The sequence below is a fragment of the Orcinus orca genome, chromosome 3 (assembly GCF_937001465.1).
Source record: "Orcinus orca chromosome 3, mOrcOrc1.1, whole genome shotgun sequence".
NCBI classification, from domain to species: domain Eukaryota; kingdom Metazoa; phylum Chordata; class Mammalia; order Artiodactyla; family Delphinidae; genus Orcinus; species Orcinus orca.
The window spans coordinates 134,205,194-134,226,383 of NC_064561.1; the positions used below are offsets into that span (position 1 = coordinate 134,205,194).

The following is a 21,190-nucleotide window of genomic DNA, read 5'->3' on the forward strand; positions in this document are numbered from 1 at the left end:
TTCTTGAAGGGACTGAGTGAGCTCATCTAGACAGGACCCCTTCCAGCCCAAGGCCACACTAGAGATACCACTGTTTGGATAAAGAGTATATTATCTGGCATCTTAATTCTTGGTAGACAGACTTCTGTCTAGTGGTGATAAAGAATAAAGCATACAACAAAGTTGAAAGTATGTACTTAGGTGAGTAAGAATAGCCAGGTAAGGGCTTGAAAGTTTCCATTTTTATACACATGATGGAGTGATTTCCTTTTGTTTCAAAGGTAGCAAAACAGTTATCCATCTTCACTGTGTTTCAGAGTCACCTGGAGTGCCCCCAGATTCTGATTCAGTGGGTCCTGGACAGGATTCATGAGTCTCCATGTTTATCCAGCACTCTGGATAATTTTGAAGCGCATTTTCTAAGGATTTGCACTTTAAGTAGTAATGATTTTAGAAGAATCAAATAGAAATCCATCTGGAGACTTAATTACAATGGGGAGAAATCAAAGATTCCATCACTTATATTCTTTTTAGAGTCATACTTAGAGTGTTAGGTGCTAGAGCAGGGAGCAGAGGTTTATTATTTTTAAAGGAAGAGGCACGGAAGGACAGGGATCAGAGACGGACAGTGAAGATAGGAGGCAGTGCAGACCACATGAGCTGATCAGTTAAGAGATGATTTGTTTTTTATTTGTGTGGTCAAGACCAAATACGATAAGGAAGAACCTGGATGAGGGAATCCCTGTTACTTTTAAGCAGAGAGCTAGCAGAGAAGGGTCTTCCTTTCAAAAGTCATTTGTGAAAAGACAGAAAGTAGGAGTGGATGGCAGGGAGACCACGTGAAAAACCAAGGAGTTAGAGTGAGACAGGGAGTGGGGGTCACATGGTGTTACGGACAATCATCAGGGGAGATTTCAGGGGCAACACGGGCATGAAATACTGCAAGCACAGCCAATGCAGACCTGGGGAAAAAAATGACCCATACCCAGTCTAGTCAACCATGATTAGAAAGAATGCAGATACTACTCTGTGTGTGTGTTCATATGTGAATGCGTGTGTGTGTGTGTGGGGGGGTGATGGTGGCAGTGTATGAGAACAGAGAGGACAAACAAAGACATTGGGCCAGTGACAACTGTTTGGGTCATCAGTGTGTCTGAGTATTCAATTTTCTGATCAGGACTCCTGAGTGTCAAGGGGATAATCTCTCCAAACATGAAGTGAAGGTGGAAACCCATGAAAATTCAGCCTTTAGAAGGAGAAAGAAAAAGATAATATTCATGTATCGAGAAAATAATCTCTCTTTGGAGCAGCGTAGCATAATTTTAGTTCTGACTTGTGCATACATGTGTATGCAAGATTTGATTTTTACAAGTACTTTATCATGTCATCTAGTTCCTCTCAGATTGCATGCTCATTTGATTTCATATCTCTTCTTCAGCTGCTTCTTCACCTGAAAGGTCTTTCTTTTTCCTTCACTGTCTGAACCCTATCCTCACAACCTAGCTCAAGTCCCACGCTTTCTAAAAGATTTTCCCTGATTATTACAGTTTACTGACCTTTTCTATCTCTGAATTTAAATCATAGACAAAGGTTACCTTCTGTGCATCCCTCTATTTCTTGATCTCAATCACAAAATGTTTGCATTCAGGAGGCTCCCAAAAATTATTGTTCAATGAATTAGCAAAGAAAATATAGATTGAATCCTCCCGTGACAGAAACTTTTGGCTTCCTCCCCAGCATCCATTCCATTCCATTCCACCCTGTCCCTTTATGCAGTAGCCACTGGTTGGGTGGGGTTGACTCATCTCCTAGCTCCAGGAATGGGCCTTGATTGCCTAAACCAATCAGTTTAATTCCATCCCCTTGGCTACCGTGATTGGTTCAAGTGTAGACATGTGGTCTGACCTGGTCCAGTTGGAACGAAGCTCAGGACATTTGCTAGTCTATAAGGGGAGAAATTCTCTCTGTATGCATATGTGATGACTGAAACTGTTGGAATCAGTTTGCAAATGTGTGGGAAGGGCAGCTTGAGGGTGAAGTCAACTCCCCCCACCAGAAGGCAGAACATCACTCAGAATGGGAGTCAGAAGTCTGATCAAGCCATGCTGAAGCCACTGCTGCCTCTAGAGGTTTCATTCATTTAAGCCAATATAGTCTCTTTATAGCTTAAACCAGGGAATGAGATTTTGTTTGTTGAGTTCCTCCTATTTTTAAATCTTTGGGACACAACTTATAATTTGTCGTCTTGCAACCAAATACATTTAGGGAAGTAGCAGCAATCTTGGATAGCATTTTCTACCCTAGTAAGATCATTATATAATTTGGCTGCCCATGCTGATTCTAGCCAAAATCATGTTCACAAGTGGTAAAATAATAAATTTGAGAATTGTTTCTACCACAATTTCTATTCAAGGTGGTCAATGTTCTTATGTACTTTGATAGTACTGATATAGACTTCTTTTATTCATTTATATCAAACATTTCCTGAACATTTATATCCATTCCAATTGTGTGTAGATAGACAAATGGTACATATAGGCCTTTGCAAAAGATGAGGTTTTGTTTAACATTTCTCAGTGTTTATGGCAATATATTAAATGAAGATACCTTTTCGATGAAATTGAAGAGACCCCAGCAGACATATGGATTTTAGCATCTCTGTTGTGTACATTTCTAAGCAGCATTGCAGCTGAATGTAGAGCCGACAGATTTCTGGATGGATCTCACCACCTTCTGGGCTGCAACAGAATGAAAGAGAAAAGCTGTGAACATTCTCAAGATTTCACTCATCAGCCATTTGTCTCAGCTCTGAGAGGGGAAAATGCCCACTAAAGATTTCTAAAGCCTTGGGTCTAAAATATAGGACTTCTTGCTTTCAAACCAATAACCAAGGTCACAGTTCTTACATAAGTGTCTTTCTGAATAACAGCTCTTAATATTTTTCCCCTTCAGCAGCAGATTTCTGCTAGGAGCTTAAAATCATGAATGTTTTAAGTAATTGAAAATATCAGACATTTTCAATTTAATTGTTGGAACAAACTCCCAAAATATATTTAAACCATAAGACTATCCTAGCTTGCAAGAAGAGATTAAAAACTCTTATTTTTAGAGAAACTAATGAAGAGCTATTCAGTTACCAGTTAGAAGATAGCTCTTTAGTATTAAGGCCCTAGCATAATATGGTTAGAGAGCCAAGATACAAATTATTTTTATCAGTCTTTTGTCTCAGTCTAAAGGACATCCTTTATTGTTTGCTATGGTTAATTTTTCAAAGGCTAAGTGTTTTTAGTGAAAAAATGAAAAATTTATGAAAAAAGAAAAGTAATAAAATTCTAATAATTTTGCTTAACAATCTAAGCCTAAATAAATACTGAATTTATGCTCTAAAATTTATTATAAAGTACTTGAGCCTTTCTCTATTAACTGTGGTAAAGCAAACAAATGTGAATATGATAAAACATGGAGTGATCACTTTTTAAGAGGAGAGGAATTAGTTGTTGATAGAACACTATTTTATATGCAGGTAAAATAGCATGTATTGAATAAAGCGAACTAAACAAAAGGGATACAATTTAGAGATAGATTAGAAATGAAAGAAGTCTAAAAGGGAACTCTGTCAAATGTCCTAATGTGTTATCTTTATTTTTATCTCCATTCATTTAAAATGAAATGAAATCTGACTAAACAATGCAGCATCTGGATTTGATTCTTTTGTAAAGTGGTCAGTGGCATAATGTCAGGCGCTACTATCAGAAAAAAGATGGTGGCTTCATTTTTATTTAAGTTCTGGAATCACACTATAAAGAATTTGTATTTACATAGCATTTTACAATGATAATAAGTTTATATTTTGAATACTTATTTAGTAGATGAGCCAGCATTATTCAACAATATGGCTTATATAACACAGGAAAATGCAGAATTCTTTGCCTGAGTATGAATGATGCCTGCAAAGTTATTCTATGTCTTTCCTGTGTCAGAACAAAGGACCTCAAAAGAGCTCATATGCAAAATTTGGCTTTATCTGAAAAATAAGAGCCTATATTACTTTCTCATCTGTGTCTCATGGGTCCAGCCCTAGGCCAACACTGGAATCAAGTATATCTTTGGCGGAAGTCCCAGATTTTCTTGCAGAGCTTCTTCCTCCAGGTGCTTTCCACCCTCAAGCTATCCTCCTGCTCGCTGGAGTTCTCCCCCATCCCTCTGCCACACACACACAACGCCTCATTATTTCATATCATCTTCAGCCTTTCAAAATGTCTCTGCGTCTGTCCTCTCCCCTCTCCTCATGGCCCTGCCAGACTCTGAAGGAATAATGGGCATCAGTGGTTCACATAATAAAAAGTGATCCTGGTATATTACCTGCTAACATTGATTTTGATAGAAAAAACTGAAGGTAATGTCCCAAAGACAGGCTAGAGGGAAAATATTTTAAAGCAGGCAGGTCTTTTCCGTGCTGCGTCATCATTTCCATCATAGCTGCTTATTTTCACCTAGGCATAACATTGGCCCTAGTGGCTCATATGCAGATTAAAAAAAAAACTATAAAGAGTCTGTGGTATGTATTGTACATTTGATGAATGGGGCAATTAGCCAGTACAGTATCGTTCCAAACCATGGAGTATTCTTGTTTTCAGAAGTACAAAATATGTGTTTTGTGGCCTAGTTCCAAAAATATGCAAACTTCATATATATATGACATTTTATGTAATTTAAACAAATGATTACTGTATTAACAAATCTTTAGAGCCAATATATTATTTTACAGCTGGACTGTGAGAGACAAAGCAATGTATTAAGTGCTTTTGAAAAAAAGGCATGTCAGAACAGAGATTAAAATGCCTAACTCCTATCATTTCCTTGGGTGCCAGCTTCTTAATGCCTCTGTAACCAACGGAGATTCTCTAAACTGTGGAACCATTTTGCCCTTCTTACATGTTATGGGAGGAAACTGAATGGATGCTGCCAAATCAGCCTAACGAAAATTAATTGATGCTAAAGTTGCGTTATAAATTTTCTGGTTAAAAAATTCTTACATATGCTCATATATTATCCTTTAACATCTTGGAAAATTGAAGTATAGAGAAAGAAAGAAACTAGTCAAACAGCAACGGGCAAGTTATCTTTTGTGTTAGCGTTTTGCAATGCCTTGACTAGGCTACATTAGCCTCAGGTCTTGTACAATTTATTTCTCCCACTTTAAGAGCTCTAAGCTGTATTACTGCTACTGATTTCTAAAAGTTCATTAAAAGAAAAATTGCTGAATGGCTTATAATACGTCTAATATGATCAGTGGGCTGAAATACATTTTTGAGAAGAATTAAGAGCATTTAGGTTATTTTTGTAACAAGTGAGCAAGAGTCAGAGCCTGGAGAATGGAGGAAAAGTCAGGAAAACAACAACGTGGAAACTTGAAACTTCCTAGGGATAAGTTATAAGGCCTAGGGGAGATTTGACATTGAAACAAAATTAGGCCTACATACTTACTCCAGGAACGGAAGCAACTTAACTTAGAGGTAACGTTACCATGTGTGACTGATGCTTAGTCTAAAATGATTTACTCTTATTAATCCAGTTGAGGTCTATGAGAGTCACCCTGAGGTGATGCTCATTTAATTCAGTGAAAGAAATTTCAGAAGTTAGTGACTTAGGTGTGATTATTTATTTATTTTTCTATTAAGCAGAAGTCAGGAGCTAACCTGATCATTTTGATTAATTTGAAAGCCTAAGTATTAATAGAAAAACACCCTAAAAATTAACTTCGACAATATTTCAGTGATTTAGAGCTCAAGTTGAATCCAAAAACGTTTAAAATAACTGCCAAGTTATGAATCTTTCAATCAACTCTTTAAGGATGAGAAACAGGATTTAATGTCTTAATATTAGGACTTAAGAGAGCCTGCACTGGTGTAGTAATAGGGGGACAAGAACACAGACATTGCCTAAGTCACCCCTTGATAATGGAAATGCTCTCTAATGTGAATATTCTTTTTTTTTAATTCTTTTTTTTTTTTTTCGGTATGCGGGTTTCTCACTGCTGTGGCGTCTCCCGTTGCGGAGCACAGGCTCCGGACGCGCAGGCTCAGCGTCCATGGCTCACGGGCCCAGCCGCTCTGCGGCGCGTGGGATCTTCCCGGACCGGGGCACGAAACCGTGTCCCCTGCATCGGCAGGCGTACTCTCAACCACTGCGCCACCAGGGAAGCCCATAATGTGAATATTCTTATTTTATAATTCAAAAGTAATATGATGAACACCCACCAGAATGACTAAAATTAAAAAGACTGACACTGCCAAATGATGATGATATGGAACAACGTCTCGTACATTGTCGGTAGGAGTTAAAATGGTACAACGCCTTTGAAAAAAGTTCTGGAAGTTTCTTATAAAGCTAAACATATACCTCCCTATGACCTGGCAATTCCACTTCCAGGTATTTACCCAAGAGAAATGAAAATCTGTTCATAAAAAGATCTTTTTAAGAGTGTTCATAGTAGTTTTATTTAGAATAACTAAAAACTAGAAATAGCCTGGGTGTCTGTCAAGAGGAAAGTGGATAAAGAAACTAGAATATCGTACATCAACTATACTTCAATTAAAAAGAAAAGCAACTAGAATATTCCTACAATAGGATAATACTCAATAATTAAAAGGAGTAAACTCCTATGCACAGAACAATACTGATAAATCTCAAACACATAATCTTGAGTGAGAAGATCCTTATACAGAAGAGTAAATACTGTATGACTCCATTTATATGAAGTTCTAGAACAGATAAAACTAATCCATAGTGATAAATATTAGAACAGTGGTGGAGAGAGTATCGACTGGGAAGGGATATGAGAGGGAACTTTCTAGTGTTAGGGTAGTATTCCATATCTAGATAAAAGTTTGAGTTACCTGGGTGTACACATTTGGCAAAAGTTATTGAATGGTACACTTGAGATTTGTGCATTGGATTATATGCAAATTTCATTTTTTATAAAAGAACCATAGGCAGTGATATTTCATAAAGGAAAGTACAGATGAGTTCAAAGTTTGTCCCGAAGCTTTTGCAACATGTACCTGGAAAGTATTACTTAAGTGTAAAGAAAGAAAGAGAAAATTGTAGTCAGAGAGATTTTCAGTATATTACAAAATACTTATTCCTTAATTTTGTATTAAGATGTTTTAAAGCATGTTTCACACGGAAGTTGTTGTTAAGATGACTTTAAATTAAGTTATAAGCACTTTTCTTTTACATATTGTATTTCCTCTCCTTTATCCTTTTCAACCCTTTCAATTGAGGCATAATAAATAAATGAAATTTAAAAAAAAGAACCATAGGCAAATATTGAACTCCACTCAAAGATAAGCATGCTGAACTGTTTAGGTGTAAAGTGTCCTGATGTCTGCAACTTCAGAAAAAAAATACAGATTGCGGAGGGATAGAGGGATGAACATACAGATAGATGTGTGGTAAAGCAAGTATAACTTGGCATAAATTGAACAAAACAACTGGGAAGCTTTATGACTAGTAAGGTCAAGTTCGGGGGTTAGCCTACTGGGGATTTTGGTTATGAAATGCCTTGGCCCTGCATCTGTCTGCTCTTTTGCCAAGCTTGCCAGACTTGGTGTTTTGTGCAGCTGCTAATAGCTTCTTGAAAACCAGCAAAATGTTTGTTATTTTGAAAGTCTGTCCCTAATGCAGTGGTTTATATATTTAGATGAAGGCAGAAAGACATAATAAAAGGAAAATGGGTTCCGGAGTCAGAAAACTTAGCTCTAAATATAGACTTTGCTGTGTAGAATTGTGATTGTAGGAAAACCACGTTAAGTTCTCCAAGACTCAGTTTCCTCAGCTGTGAAATAGGCATAACAACTATTCACGACCAAAGTATCTCAAGGTTGGTGCAAGGATCAAATGAGATCATGTATGGGAAAACAAGTAAAAACTGTGAAGGATTGTTAGAAGTTGGCTGCAATCCATCTAAATACATCAAAGTTGTGTATAATCTTATACACAAGCCTTATGGTTGTGTATAATCTTTAGTATTAAAACTTCTCTGCCATTCTAAAACATTGTTTACAGCTACCATACATGGAGCTGAAGGAGACTTTGGTTAAATAAACATACCCTTAGGCTGAGAAAGAAAGGTGTGACCCCATTGACAACCACTCAGCATTTCACAGACTTTGGTGATGACAGATAAACACTTGGGGGTTGTCAGCTAGCAGAGATGGAAACCAGAACTCCTGTTGCAGAAAATATATCCAAGTCGTTCTTCTCGGAACCACCTCTGTTGGCTGTTGAGCCAAATGGCAAGGAAAGACTCAGGGAACCAAATGGGATGAGGGAAAGGGATGATATTCTTTGCTTTATTTTTCAGAGCAAATAGCTGGGGAGGAAAGGGATTAACTGACCCACCCTAGGATAGTGATCTCCGGGATATCTCTTCAAATACCCCCAGTGGTTTCCTCTCAGATAGATTCCACTTAGACAAGGATATATCCTAATTCTGTGCCAAATTCAGTGAAGGCTTCAGAGCCCAGCGTTCATACGGTTTCATGAAGGAGATTTCTCAAGGAGGCTCCATGAGTTTACATAATCAGTGAATAGTCAGAGGGCAGAGAGGGCACAAGTGTGTGTGTCTGTGTGTTCATGTGCGTGTGCGAGACCCAGTTATTAGTTTAGGTTTCAAATTCTTAAAATGTAATTACAGGGTCTCTGCAAGTTCATAAACACAGAACAGATGGCAGGTACCTACTAAATGACTATACTCTTTCATAACAAAATAAGCCCTGCAATAGATAGAGGAGCCCAGTTAAGCAGAAGAACAGAAACAAGATATTTTTCAAGGTATCTTTATATAATAATAGTTGACTCTCTCTTTTGTCTCCAATTTTCTCATAATCTTCCTTTTAGTGAATTTTTATGAAACTTGTGTTTTAAGCGGCAACCTCCTGTATTTTCTTCACAGAAAGTCATAGCAAGTTTGGCTCCCCCAGGAGCCTTTGAAGAAGTAATTGCAGTAATCCCCTCACTTCACCGCATGTCAGTTTCATGGGAACATATGGCTTGGTGACTTTCCTGGCCACTGAACACGAGTCTGGATCAAATTCTGCCTTGGTGCTATTCGGGTTCAGTCAGAAATGAAACTTGACTTTTAACAGCAGAGTAAAACCTGTAGTGCAACAGAATTATCTTTTGGTAGCTACTTTGCATACCTTTTGCAAAGCAACAGGCCTCAGAGGGGCCACACCTTTTATGATTTAGGGCTGTATTCTGGTCTTCATCTCCCTGTTGTTTTGGTCTGCCCTCTGGCAGGATCTTTGACATTTCCCCATGACCCAGTTGAGAAGTTGATAAATAATGGGTAGCATTACCAAGCACCTTGTTCATTTTTTTTCCTATTTAAAGAGTAAAACCGGGCTTCCCTGGTGGCGCAGTGGTTGAGGGTCTGCCTGCCGATGCAGGGGGCGCGGGTTCGTGCCCAGGTCCGGGAGGATCCCGCGTGCCGCGGAGCGGCTGGGCCCGTGAGCCATGGCCGCTGAGCCTGCGCGTCCGGAGCCTGTGCTCCGCAACGGGAGAGGCCGCGGCAGTGAGAGGCCCGCGTACCGCAAAAAAAAAAAAAAAAAGTAAAACCTATATTTAAACATATTTAAGCACTTTCAAAAAAATCAATAGCCATCAGTTTCCTGACATTGTGATACTTACAATGAAATAAGACTAAAAATATTACTATTGAATTGTAAATCATCTTTTATTCATCTTAAATGTTACTGTTTAAGGCATTACTGAGGAGAGCTGGGAGCAGGTGGTGACCTTTGTGATGCTGAAGAGCCTTTTTGGGCATATCCCAGGGCATCTGAGGTTGGAGGAGTTAATGGGCTGAACATCATAACTTTTTTTCTTGCTACCTGAAACTCATGCTTATTGATCAGGAGAAAACTAACATTTACAAGGCACTATTCCTTCCATTTCCAGAATAAAATATCTTATTCTGTCTTGGCTTCTTCTCCCAACCTTCCATCCTTTTTGGCTTGAGGGTCTTTTGGCCTTTCCATCTTTCCCTCTGATTTTCTCAATGTTTTTCTCTTTATGGTCTCTGGTTGGGACTTATGTGGGGTCTGCAAACAGCTCTTTAAGCCTTGGTTCTCCAGGTCTTGTGATTCTTACAGCTAGCAGATGGAAGCCTGTGGCTGGTGGAGTCTTTGCTGAGATGACAAGTCAGCACCATGGGTTACATGGCGACAGCCAGCCCTATCCTACTGACTGTAGCTAGGATCAGTTTATTTTTAAGTATATACATATTTACATTTATATTTAAATTAAAGAAGTATATATATATGTTTCCACATTTTAATGAGAAAATATTATTTTGCATCAAAAATCAAGATTTTCAACCTCTGATGCTTATTGTTTTCACCTGGTAGCAATGATCTTCAAAGATCAGTTATCATTCAGTGATCATGTGTTACACTGGAAAGAATTCAGCTCATTAATTTTCATTATATTCAAAGTCTGGGTCATTAATTGCAGCAACTGGTTAATTCCTGCTTTTATCCACTGGAATTTTAGGGTTCAACATATTAAACTGTTGGTTTATCTAAATGGCATTTAGCTCCTCATTCTTTTTTTTTTTTTTTTGCGGTACGCGGGCCTCTTACTGCCGCGGCCTCTCCCGTTGCGGAGCACAGGCTCCGGACGCGCAGGCCCAGCGGCCATGGCTCACGGGCCCAGCCGCTCCGCGGCATGTGGGATCTTCCCGGCCTGAGGCACGAACCCGCGCCCCCTGCATCGGCAGGCGAACTCTCAACCACTGAGCCACCAGGGAAGCCCTAGCTCCTCATTCTTCATTTGATCTTAGCGAAAAGGCCAAGAAGCGATTAGCTCCTCATTCTTAATTATGTCTTTAAACTAGGTGATGCTATATTTTTCTTTAGCTAAAGCTATAGGCTTCATCAATATTGCCAGAACAATGACATGACTTTAAAACAACCTGAGGTAACTGGGCTGACCAAATTTAACTTATTCAATTAATCCAAAAGAGAGTTTTTGATGAAAAGAAAAAGAAATTTCCCCATCTCATTTAACTGCACGGCACAAATGTTGATCAGTACTTTAATATCTAATGATGACAATTCAGTATAGTTACATATACCAATATGTATAGTTATAGAGTAACTAATTGTCAAATCCATTGTGGTTGTGGCTTCTTCTTATATGTGAGAGACTGTTTATCTAAAGTGATGGCCTGAGAGGTGACAAAACGTCATGAGAGTCCAAAATATAGCTCACCAGGCCTGAAATTCTTTTTTTTTTTTTTTTTAACCTCACAAAACGATTAAACCAGGAAGGCTCTTTGGGGAGCATTTAGGAAAAGGGTAGAAAGATGGCGTCTGTTTATCATATAAATAACAATGGCAACTACATATAGCTCCTCCTATGTGCCAGAGCTTCAGTGCTGCCAGTTTAGCTCTCTGGCTCATTTTTCAGTTTACATGAAGGATCTTGAGAAGAGTTAGAACTTTTTTAGCATTTTGCAGTCTACTTTTCCAACTTCAGACTCCTACCCAATGCTAGAAGTTCTTCAAACATTATACCTAATGGGATTCTCTCGTGTTATTCTGTCTTTCTATTGGCATGCAATGATAATTTGTATTTTTTGCATAACTCTCAAAAGATGACACTTCATGACAATATGTTAATGTGCGTTTCTAAGACAGATGTAACAGCTATTTTCTACAAAAAGGCAAAAGCTTTATGCAAACAGAAGAGACCAGTATCTATACACATGGAAAATATCATATACTACCATGAGTTTTTTTCACTGGACTATAAATTCCTTGAGGCCAGAAAGTTTATCTTATTTATCTCCATAACCTCCAACACTTAATGACTGTCTGGTACATAGTACGTTCTCAATTAAACAGTTCACCAAGGCAGCCTTAAAAAGTAGCGCCTACATGATATGCAGAAGCTGAGGCTGGAATTACAGTGCTTGGTTCTGCCATCACCAGCTCCATTTCACAATTAGAGATTGGTTTCTTAAGAATTTCCTTTCTTGCAGCCTTCTTTTTTTTTCTTTAAGCTGTTTTATAAAAATAATACATATTAACAGACATTTTATGTAGATAAGTAAAAATAAGGAAAGGATGACTTATACTAATATCAGAGGTATCCATTATTAATGTTTTGGTATGTTTCCTTCCAGATTAATATCCCTAAGAGCAGGAAGTTTTATCCATTACTTCTGTTCCCCAAGCACTTAGCAGAGTGCCTGGCTCACTGAAGGCTCTCAATCCATGATTGTTTAAATGAATCAAACTGAATGCTCAAGGCTGACCATGTATGAATCCAAGTGTTACATGTAGTGTTCTCAAAGGGGCAAGGCTAGTACCTTCAGAGTGGTCAAGTCAGTGAAGGAAGCAACGGTAATCTGACCACCTGAGGGGGAGAGCCCATTTTACAGCAGTAGCTCACGTTTTCTCAAAGAAAGAAAAAAATATTAACATAAAGGCCACCTTCCAACCTCCATATAAAGCATAAGTGGTCCTGCAACAAACAATTCTGGGTTTAGATCTTGATTTCATTACTTATAACTATGTGATCTCAGGCAACTTTCTGAACCTCTCAGTGCCTCAGAAACTGAATTAGGATAGTAATACCTGATTCATAGCATTATTGAAAAGATTTAAGTGAAATAATAGATGGGAATTATATGGTCATAACAAGTACAAATGAATGGGGGAAGTATTCCAGGGAGGCAATTCTGCATGTAATGCCTAGACATCTTTACAACTTTGTTACAGGCTTTTTTCCTATTTAATTATTAATTCAAATAATATTTATTGATTTCCTGCTATTAACAAAGGGAGAATCTGGAAAAAAAGAAGGAAAGCGTCACTTTTTCTGGAGTCCTTTTTTAAGAGTTCATGGAAACTCCCATTATTATCCTATGGTGTTTTTATTTGGTGATAACATATTGTAAAGTCTCCCCTAAGACATTGGTTTTTCTGAACAGTGACAGGAAACTTACAGTCTTTTGTTTCTTCCTTGATGTGGTATCATTTTACTGCCATCGGGTTTTCACCTTGATGGCTCCATCATGGAGATCTGCATATAATTTTTTTTTCTTTCTTAATGGTAAAGTATAATGTGCCATTAGGTGAAACAGAATGAAAGGACTCTGCACCTCTGCCAACAGTCAGCTCAAGAACAGAAATAGCTCTTCCAAGCAGACAGACATATGGGCAGGAGAGAGTGATTTACAAATCTTTAGGTCAGTCTCTCCAATAGAGGCATTACTTCTGATTTTTAAAATAGTATGAGTTATGTAAGATCATTAGCCTTTAGCTAGGAAAAAACAAAAAGGGGCGTGGGCTTCACTGTCACAGGACTTGAGGGTAGGAACCCGCTTTATTATTTCTTGGCATTTGATTCAGCATTAGCAAAGTGCAATAAAAAGAACATTTCATGGGAGTTTACTAGGTGCCAGATACCATGCCAAGCACTTACATCTCATTTAATTCTCCCAATGAATCTGTGAAGTAGTTACTGTCCTTATCCTTAGCTTACCGATTGAAGGAAGTGAAGTTTAAGAGAGTTTAAGGAACTTGCTCAAGGTCAAACTAATTGTAAACACAGTGATAAGACTCAAACCTGAATTTATGCTTTTAAGTACTCTGTAATATTACCAGAACTGAGTGCTCAGGAACCGAACTGTATTTATATCTTTGTCACTCATCTCATGCATAGTTATTGAGAGCATACTTTATGCAAAATATTGTGCTAGGAATGAAATAACTTTTTTTCTACTTTTTATTTGTTGAGGCCCTTAATTATTGTAGCTTAAGTTGGCCCTACTCCTAGTTCTTCAATTTTTCCATTTATAATAAGTGCACAGTGATATTTTCTGCCTGGCTCAGGGAAATGCATAACACTAAGGGAGCATAAGTGTATAACACGGGATGCATGCCAGGCTAGTGCAAGCTGGTGTTTGTGGGGGGAGCGGGGAAGACTGCCAGTGAGGACAGTGTGTCCCCTAAGCCCCCCAGGGGTCCCTCCATCTAAGCAGAGCAATGAGAGTGGGGAAAGGGTGTGTTAAATATTGGGTATGGAGTTCTCTTTCTGGCTTTCTGTGCTCTTTTCTGATGCACAAACATGAATGGATTGAGTGGGGAGTGGGTAGGTGCCCTTGATGCTGTTCATGGGTCGTAACTATTCTCTCTTTTGCCTACCGAGAGGGAGAAGTCTCCAGCATGTAATGCAGAGGGCTCTTTGTTATAAATATGAGAGTTCTCTGCACAAGAGGAGGAATAAACACTATAGATTTTTTGCAAAGCATTTTAGAAGTGAGCAGTGAGATAAATATATTAATGCAAATATATGACATTGTTGGTGGCTAATGGCTCAGCCGACTTAGACCATAAGAGTTTTAAAATGTTATACTTAGACAAGTAGTCTTCATACTTTGTATATCATGCATCCCTACCCATAAAAAAATTAAGTATGCACTCCTACTATACATGTATTTGTTGATAAACCATACATATATAATGATATTAACATATTGGGCATATTAAAATGTCAAAAAATAGGAATTAGAAAAAGAGACCATAAAATATAAAGTTATACTATTTTCTTTCAGATCATCTTGCACACCGTTTGAAGCCCACAGGCTAAGATCAGAGGTTCTCAAACTTTAATGTGCATTAGAATCACTTGAAAGGCTTGTTAAACCATTGTGTGCTGGGCTCCATCCCTAGAGTCTGGGCTGTGGCCTGATCATTTGATTTCTAATAAGTTCCCAGCTGATCTAGGAAACACACTTTGAGATGCAACAGGTTAGCCTAACACAGCCTTACCCCTTAGGGAAGGTATGCAGCATCCAATGGAAAGAAGCAATAATGATGGCCAGTAGAAAGGCTGATATTTAAAGCAGACGACCCTGTGGAGAACCCTCAAATCATTACACACAGCCACAGAGATGATTTCATTAAGCAAAAGAGTCGCTTAATGGAATCCAAGTATGTTCTAGGCACAAAGAGAGAAAAATGTTTTCAGATAACATTCCAGATACACATTAAGGAAATCTTAGTAAGTAGATCCAAACCCACACCTTAGCTCAAACTTAAGCAGATGGAAGACCATGGGAGGTTCCAGGACGGCAGTGATACAGCATCCCACATGGCAGACACCCCTGAGAAGCCAAGCATGGCTTGGCAGACTCTTCAGAGAGCCCTCCTGGAGGGTGAGCATTCAAGTTGAAAATCCTATTTGGTTTGCTCTCCAGGTTTTACTGGGCAAGGCTTTATTCTAATTTTAAAAACGTCTTGTTTTAAAAGTTTTGCTTCATTTTGGCCTTCTTTCATTTCTTGTCTTTGAACTCACATCGCAACACTCTTAATACAAACTGACATCTTATTGCAAACCAAAGGAAGTGCAGTAACACCGATTTTACAAATTAGTATATGAGTTAATGAAGAGCCCCCAAATGCTGAGATGACTGGAAGGTGACACTGTTCGGGCAAGGGCAAGGATGATAACCTCTACCTACTGCTCTGAACAAATCCCTTACAGGGGTGCTCATTTGGAAGCCAGTGGGAAAGGCAGGGAATGCATAAACTTATGTTCCAGCTCACACTACTAATATTCCAGAGACTCATAACAGAAACCAAACGTGCCTACAGCTGATGAAAACTGCTTGAAGGTTGTTAGGCTGTGGCATGGACAGGGGCCTGCAGTCTCAGTGCAAAGTAAAGACAGCTCCTCTCTGGCTTTGTGAAAGGTAAAAATCCTGCTTGTGTTCTCTGGACCTGCTGCAAGGGTGGGAAACATCCTTCAGCGTTGTGTAACAGGGAAACTGGAAAAGTTGATCCAGGCAGGAAATGGAAGAATAATAGAAGCCTGGCTGACACGAAGACAGAGGGAAAGGACCAATGGGGACAATTCTGTGTGGGGACTTAACTACATTTCATGGTGGAAGGTTATGCATGCTGGCTGCTAAACCTGCAGTGAAACATGGAATTTAGCCCATTCTTTCCCAGGGCTTTGGGTGGACAGGAAATATTTATTTATTTATTTTTTTAGGAATTAATTTCTATTTAATTTTTACACTACCATTTCTCTCTGTCTTATTTTTATTTTTTATAAACAGTGCAGCTACTCTTTGTGAAGAATGTCATTCCTTTTCCAAGTTGATTACTTTGACTAGTGTGTGCTTAAGTTACATTTCCCAACATGAATATGTGAAGTCTCTGAGTGATATACACACATTCATTTCCCTCGCCTGTGAATTATGAAAGGCAATTTCTGTTGCAATTTAAACGTGTCGTGTAATTAAAGATACAAATCTTGAAATGTTTATCTTTTTTTCACCATTCTATCCTTGCTTTTACATACACACACACACACAGAGGCACACACAGATTTTTTTATGTCAAGCATGCAGTGTTCTACCAGAAAGGAACAATGTCAAAAATAATAGCAAGGATAAAGAAAAATAATCACCCAGTCTACATGGAGCCAAGAGAAAGACTTAGAAAACAGAGTAAGAAGTTGTAAGGCAATTTTCCCAAGCATCAAGCAGTATTATATTTGTTTGCTCTCTGAAAATGAGAAAATAGTATTATGACAGAGTTCAAATCATTTTTAAATGAAAAACAAATTATGCCCAAATCCCACATCTTAATGTATCTAAGTTAACTTTCGTGACAAATTTTCTAAACTTTGACTATCTGGGTATTTGCTTTTACTCAGTTAAAATAATTGTAGGCCAATTTTGTATTTCTTTTTTTTTTAACTTATCACCCTATCATAAACATTTTCCCATTTTGAATAATTTCAACATGGTAATGAGGGTTAAAAAAACCAAATGTCTGTCCTTCAGAGCAGCATTGTTCAGCAGACCTTCCTGAAATGATGGAAACAGTCTTCTGCGCTGAGCAGTGTGGTAGCCACTCACTTCATGTGGCTGCTGAGTCTCTGAAATAGGCTAATGTGACTGAGGAACTGAATTTTTAACTTTTAAAAAAATTTATTGATGTATAATTGATTTACAATGTTGTGTTAATTTCTGCTGTACAGCAAAATGATTCAGTTATACATATATATACATTCTTTTTCATATTCTTTTCCATTATGCTTTATCACAGGATATTGAATACACTTCCCTGTGCTATACAGTAGGACCTTGTTTATCCATCCTATATATAATAGTTTACAGCTGCTATTCCCAAACTCCCAGTCCTTCCTGAATTTTTAATTTTATGTAAATCTAAATTTCAATGTCTCCAGCATTATATAAGTATACAAATTTCACTGCAGAACTACCAAACCTGGATGTAATTATTTTTTGACATGTTGCTAATTTACACTGTGTAAGATTCTATATATTATTTTACCATGTGCTTTATCACCTATTAGCAGAGTTGAATCTTTTCCTTCATGTTTGCTTATTCCAATTGTGTGTTTATGCCCTTTGTCTATTTTAGGCTGAAGTCTTTGCTATAAATCCCATGCACTGTATTTCTTTATTTCTGGCAATAGTTCCTACTAATTTCATATACTCCTTTTTTTTTCTAATTTGTATCCCCTAGAATTTCAGTACAATTTTTTCCATTGTATTTTTTTAATAAGCATTAAAATATTTCTGCATTTTTACTTACAATTTCTTGTTCGAGGGTTTAAAACAATTTTAATAAGATTAACAGGTTCGCCTGTATAAAAACTAAACTAGTATTAAAACAAGAGAAAGATGCAACCAGCGATTGCACTGAGTAAAATGGACAAAGATGTTTGAATAATATATGAAACTCATTCAGTTCATAAGAAAACAATCCACTGAGAGGTGTAGCAAGGTTTTTTGCTCATTTTGTGTGTGTGTGTGCCTATTATCTGCTACACATTTTATTCCATTGGCATCTGGCCTCAATTTTTGTTGTGGAGAAACCTGCTTTCAGTTTAATTGTAGTTCCTCTGTAGGTAATGTCTTTTCTCGCTGGTTGCTCTTAAGGTCTTCCTTTTTCCTTGGGTCCTGTTGTATCATTCCATTCTATTTTCTCTTTCTGATTCTCTTATTAGAAATATGTTGAGCTGTCTCATTTTAGTCTTCATGTCTTCTTAACCCCTCTTTTATATTTTCTGTACTTTTCTCTGTTGCATTCTCAGCATTTTCCTTAGATCCATCTTCCAGTTAACTCTTTTTAGCTGTTTATCATCTATCCATTAGGTTTTCATTTTAAGGATCATATTTTTCATGTCTGGAGTGAGTTCTTCTCCAAATATAGTTGGTCTTTCTACATACCCTCTTTTGTCCCATGTTTTTAATTCTTCTTTTGTGCCTTTATTATGATTTAAGACATGCATACTCTAAGTCATTATCAGGTAATGCTATTAACTAAAGTTCTTGGAGAGTTAAAATCCTACTGTTTATTTTGCATGTTATTCTTACCTTTGCTGGGTTCTTTGTGTTTTACAATTTAAGCTTGTTCTCATTTTCAGCAGGACTTTATCTGTATATTCCTGAGAAGTATTGCTTTTACACTACAATAGCAGAGTAAATCCTGGTTATAATTTCTTAGAAGGCCAAGTCAAATAAACATCGTGGTTACTTGTGCTGATGGTACATTATGCAGGGACTACATTTTCCACAGAAGGAAGGAAGGAAGGAAGGAAGGGAGGAAGGGGAGGGAGGAAGGAAGAAAGGAAGGTCTACAAATTCAAGTAATACTAGGTCATCTGTAAGATTAACTGTGAAACTACAAAAAGAGAAACTACAAAAAAACTATAAAAAGGCTAAAAAACAAAAACACCAGAGATTCATTAATGTAAGAACTAGCATTAAAGTGTTATGTTTGCAGGTTTGAATTTGACATTGATTCTTCCATGGAAGCCATCATTAGGAGAGGAAAAAAAGTGAATCCTGATCATTTATTTTTCTTTGAACAACACGAGACTTGAAACAAAAGTACCCTGATTTAAGATTATCTGAGCATTTACCACTATACCATGACCATGTTACTTCAAAACAGAATCAAAAGCTTCCAAATAGATAAAACCATCAACAGACACCTTAGAAAGAAAAAAAGCAACATTTAAAAGTCCATAAAAATCTTCAATTTAAATTCAGACCCAGGTGTAAAAATTTGATGTAGACCACAAAGAAGAAATTCTGATTCCTGATTATGTTGAATCAGATCACATAATTGCTTCATGTGTAGAAGAAATTAAATATGAAGATGTGTTAGGCATATTAGGCCAGTTATATTTTAAAACGTTTGTTTTACAAAAGCAAAGAAAAATTTTGCTTTGTTGAGAAATTAGTGCAAAGGCAAAAAAAAAAAAAAAAATAGGGTGGGGGAGTAGAAAAGAAAAGAAAAAGAAAAAGGAAAAACCCCTGGAATACAGTAATATACATTCTACTTGAAAGGCCAAATAATCAAAAATATGTCAGAAGTAGCTAATATAGGCTGAAAACTGAATGAATTTTGGAAGGCTATTTAGAAAATATTGCTTAGGAAAAATAATCAGAATTGATAGAAGAAAAAGGAGTTAAAAATAAAAAAGATAATTTTCCTAATATGTATATTTTAAAATATCATTTGGGGAACTGTTATTCAGGGGATATACTTTTTACATTAAACCACATTATCAACATTTTGTGATCATCAAAACATAGTTTATTGAGTGTGGAGGTAATTTGCTTTAAGATATACCTTAAAAATAAGGAAAATGAATTCTGTAGATAAGAGATGCATTGAATTTTCAAAAATATTTGACAAAGTTGCATAGCCAGATTCTGATTAAGGAGAAAAGGTCAAGTTTGTAACCTTGACATGGAGATGGTACGTTAACCTGATACTGTTAGGGTACACTGGTAAACTTAAACTTAATATGAGGGTGTCAGGTTAACAAATACATTTTAAAAAGAAACTGTTTGTGAACAAGATGATACTTAATTGGAAGACGTGAAAAATTGTCCTAAAATTTAAAAAGTGAAGGATTTTAGATTAACCACAAAGAATAGTATGCTAATATGTAATGGACTAATTAATTCAATATTGATTGCTTAATATATAACGAAAGAAAAGAAAGATGCAATGTTTCACAAAAAATTGCAGCAAAACACACTGTATGATGCTGATTTAAAAAAGATCAGAAGCTGCATGGAAAAAAATCCCTTTGGTCTTATTAGCCAAGTGCTGATCTGAAATACTTTTTCTGAATACTTGATGTCTGAAAATGAATTGAAGCACACTCTATTGTTCTGATATAGGCTGACTCTCATAAACATCCTTAAGACAAAGTATGTTTCTGTAGAGAGTAATCTTTGTCTATTTTAGTATTGTGTTGGCAAAAGGGGTCACATTCTAGAACGATGGTAATAAATAAATGGAAATCCCGATACAGAGACAAGGTGGTAATAACTGGGTTTCAACAAAATAAAATATCATTTCAGTGAGCATTTGGTTTGAGAAATTGCTGATATGATTTTATTCTGGTTTAATTGATTTAGAAAATACTATTTTGATAGGTTTAGGCTGCTTCATGTTTAATATATTTAAAAGTGTGTTTGTTTTACAAAATAAGGAATGTTCTATTTATGGTCTGAATGTTTATGTACCCTCAAAATTCATATGTTGAAGCCCTAACCCACAAGGTTTTGGTATTTGGAGATGAGGCCTTTGGAAGATAATTAGGGTTAGATGAGGTCATGAGGGTGGGACCTGGTCTGATGAGATTAGTGCCCTTATCAGTAGAGTCACTGGAGAGAGTTTGCTCTGTCTCTCTGCCATGTAAGGACACAGGGAGAAGGGAGCCATATGCAAGCCAGGAAGAGGGTTCTCACCAGAACCCAACCATGCCAGCACCCTGATCTTGGACTTCCAGCCTCCAGAACTGTGGGAATTAAATTTCTATTGTTTCAGCAGTCTGCCTATGGTAGTTTTTGGGTGGCAGCCTGAGCAGGCTAAGACATTCTACTAAAAAGGGAGGGCTATATTCTTCAAAAATGGAAATGTCATAAAAGACCCAGAATAGTTTATGGAAATATCCCAGATTAATGGAAGCTAAAGAGACATGGCAACTAAATGCATTACCTGACCTAGAGTGGAACTTGCACTGGAAAAGGAGAAAATGCTGTAAAAGACAGTATTAAGTCAACTGACAAAAATGGACTATGGATGATAGATTAGATGATTCTTGTTTCACTGTACATTTATGAAGT

The 21,190-nt window shown here is 37.3% G+C and overlaps 1 protein-coding gene across 1 annotated transcript in view; it reads right to left on the bottom strand.

The window, feature by feature from the left end:
* Window positions 1-21,190, bottom strand: part of RGS7BP (regulator of G protein signaling 7 binding protein) — a 119,045-nt gene that overhangs the window by 40,189 nt on the left and 57,666 nt on the right. Inside the window, exon 3 of the mRNA XM_004270741.4 lies at window positions 2,587-2,717. Coding sequence (XP_004270789.1) covers window positions 2,587-2,717 — 131 coding nt within the window. The remainder of the gene's footprint in view (window positions 1-2,586; window positions 2,718-21,190) is intronic.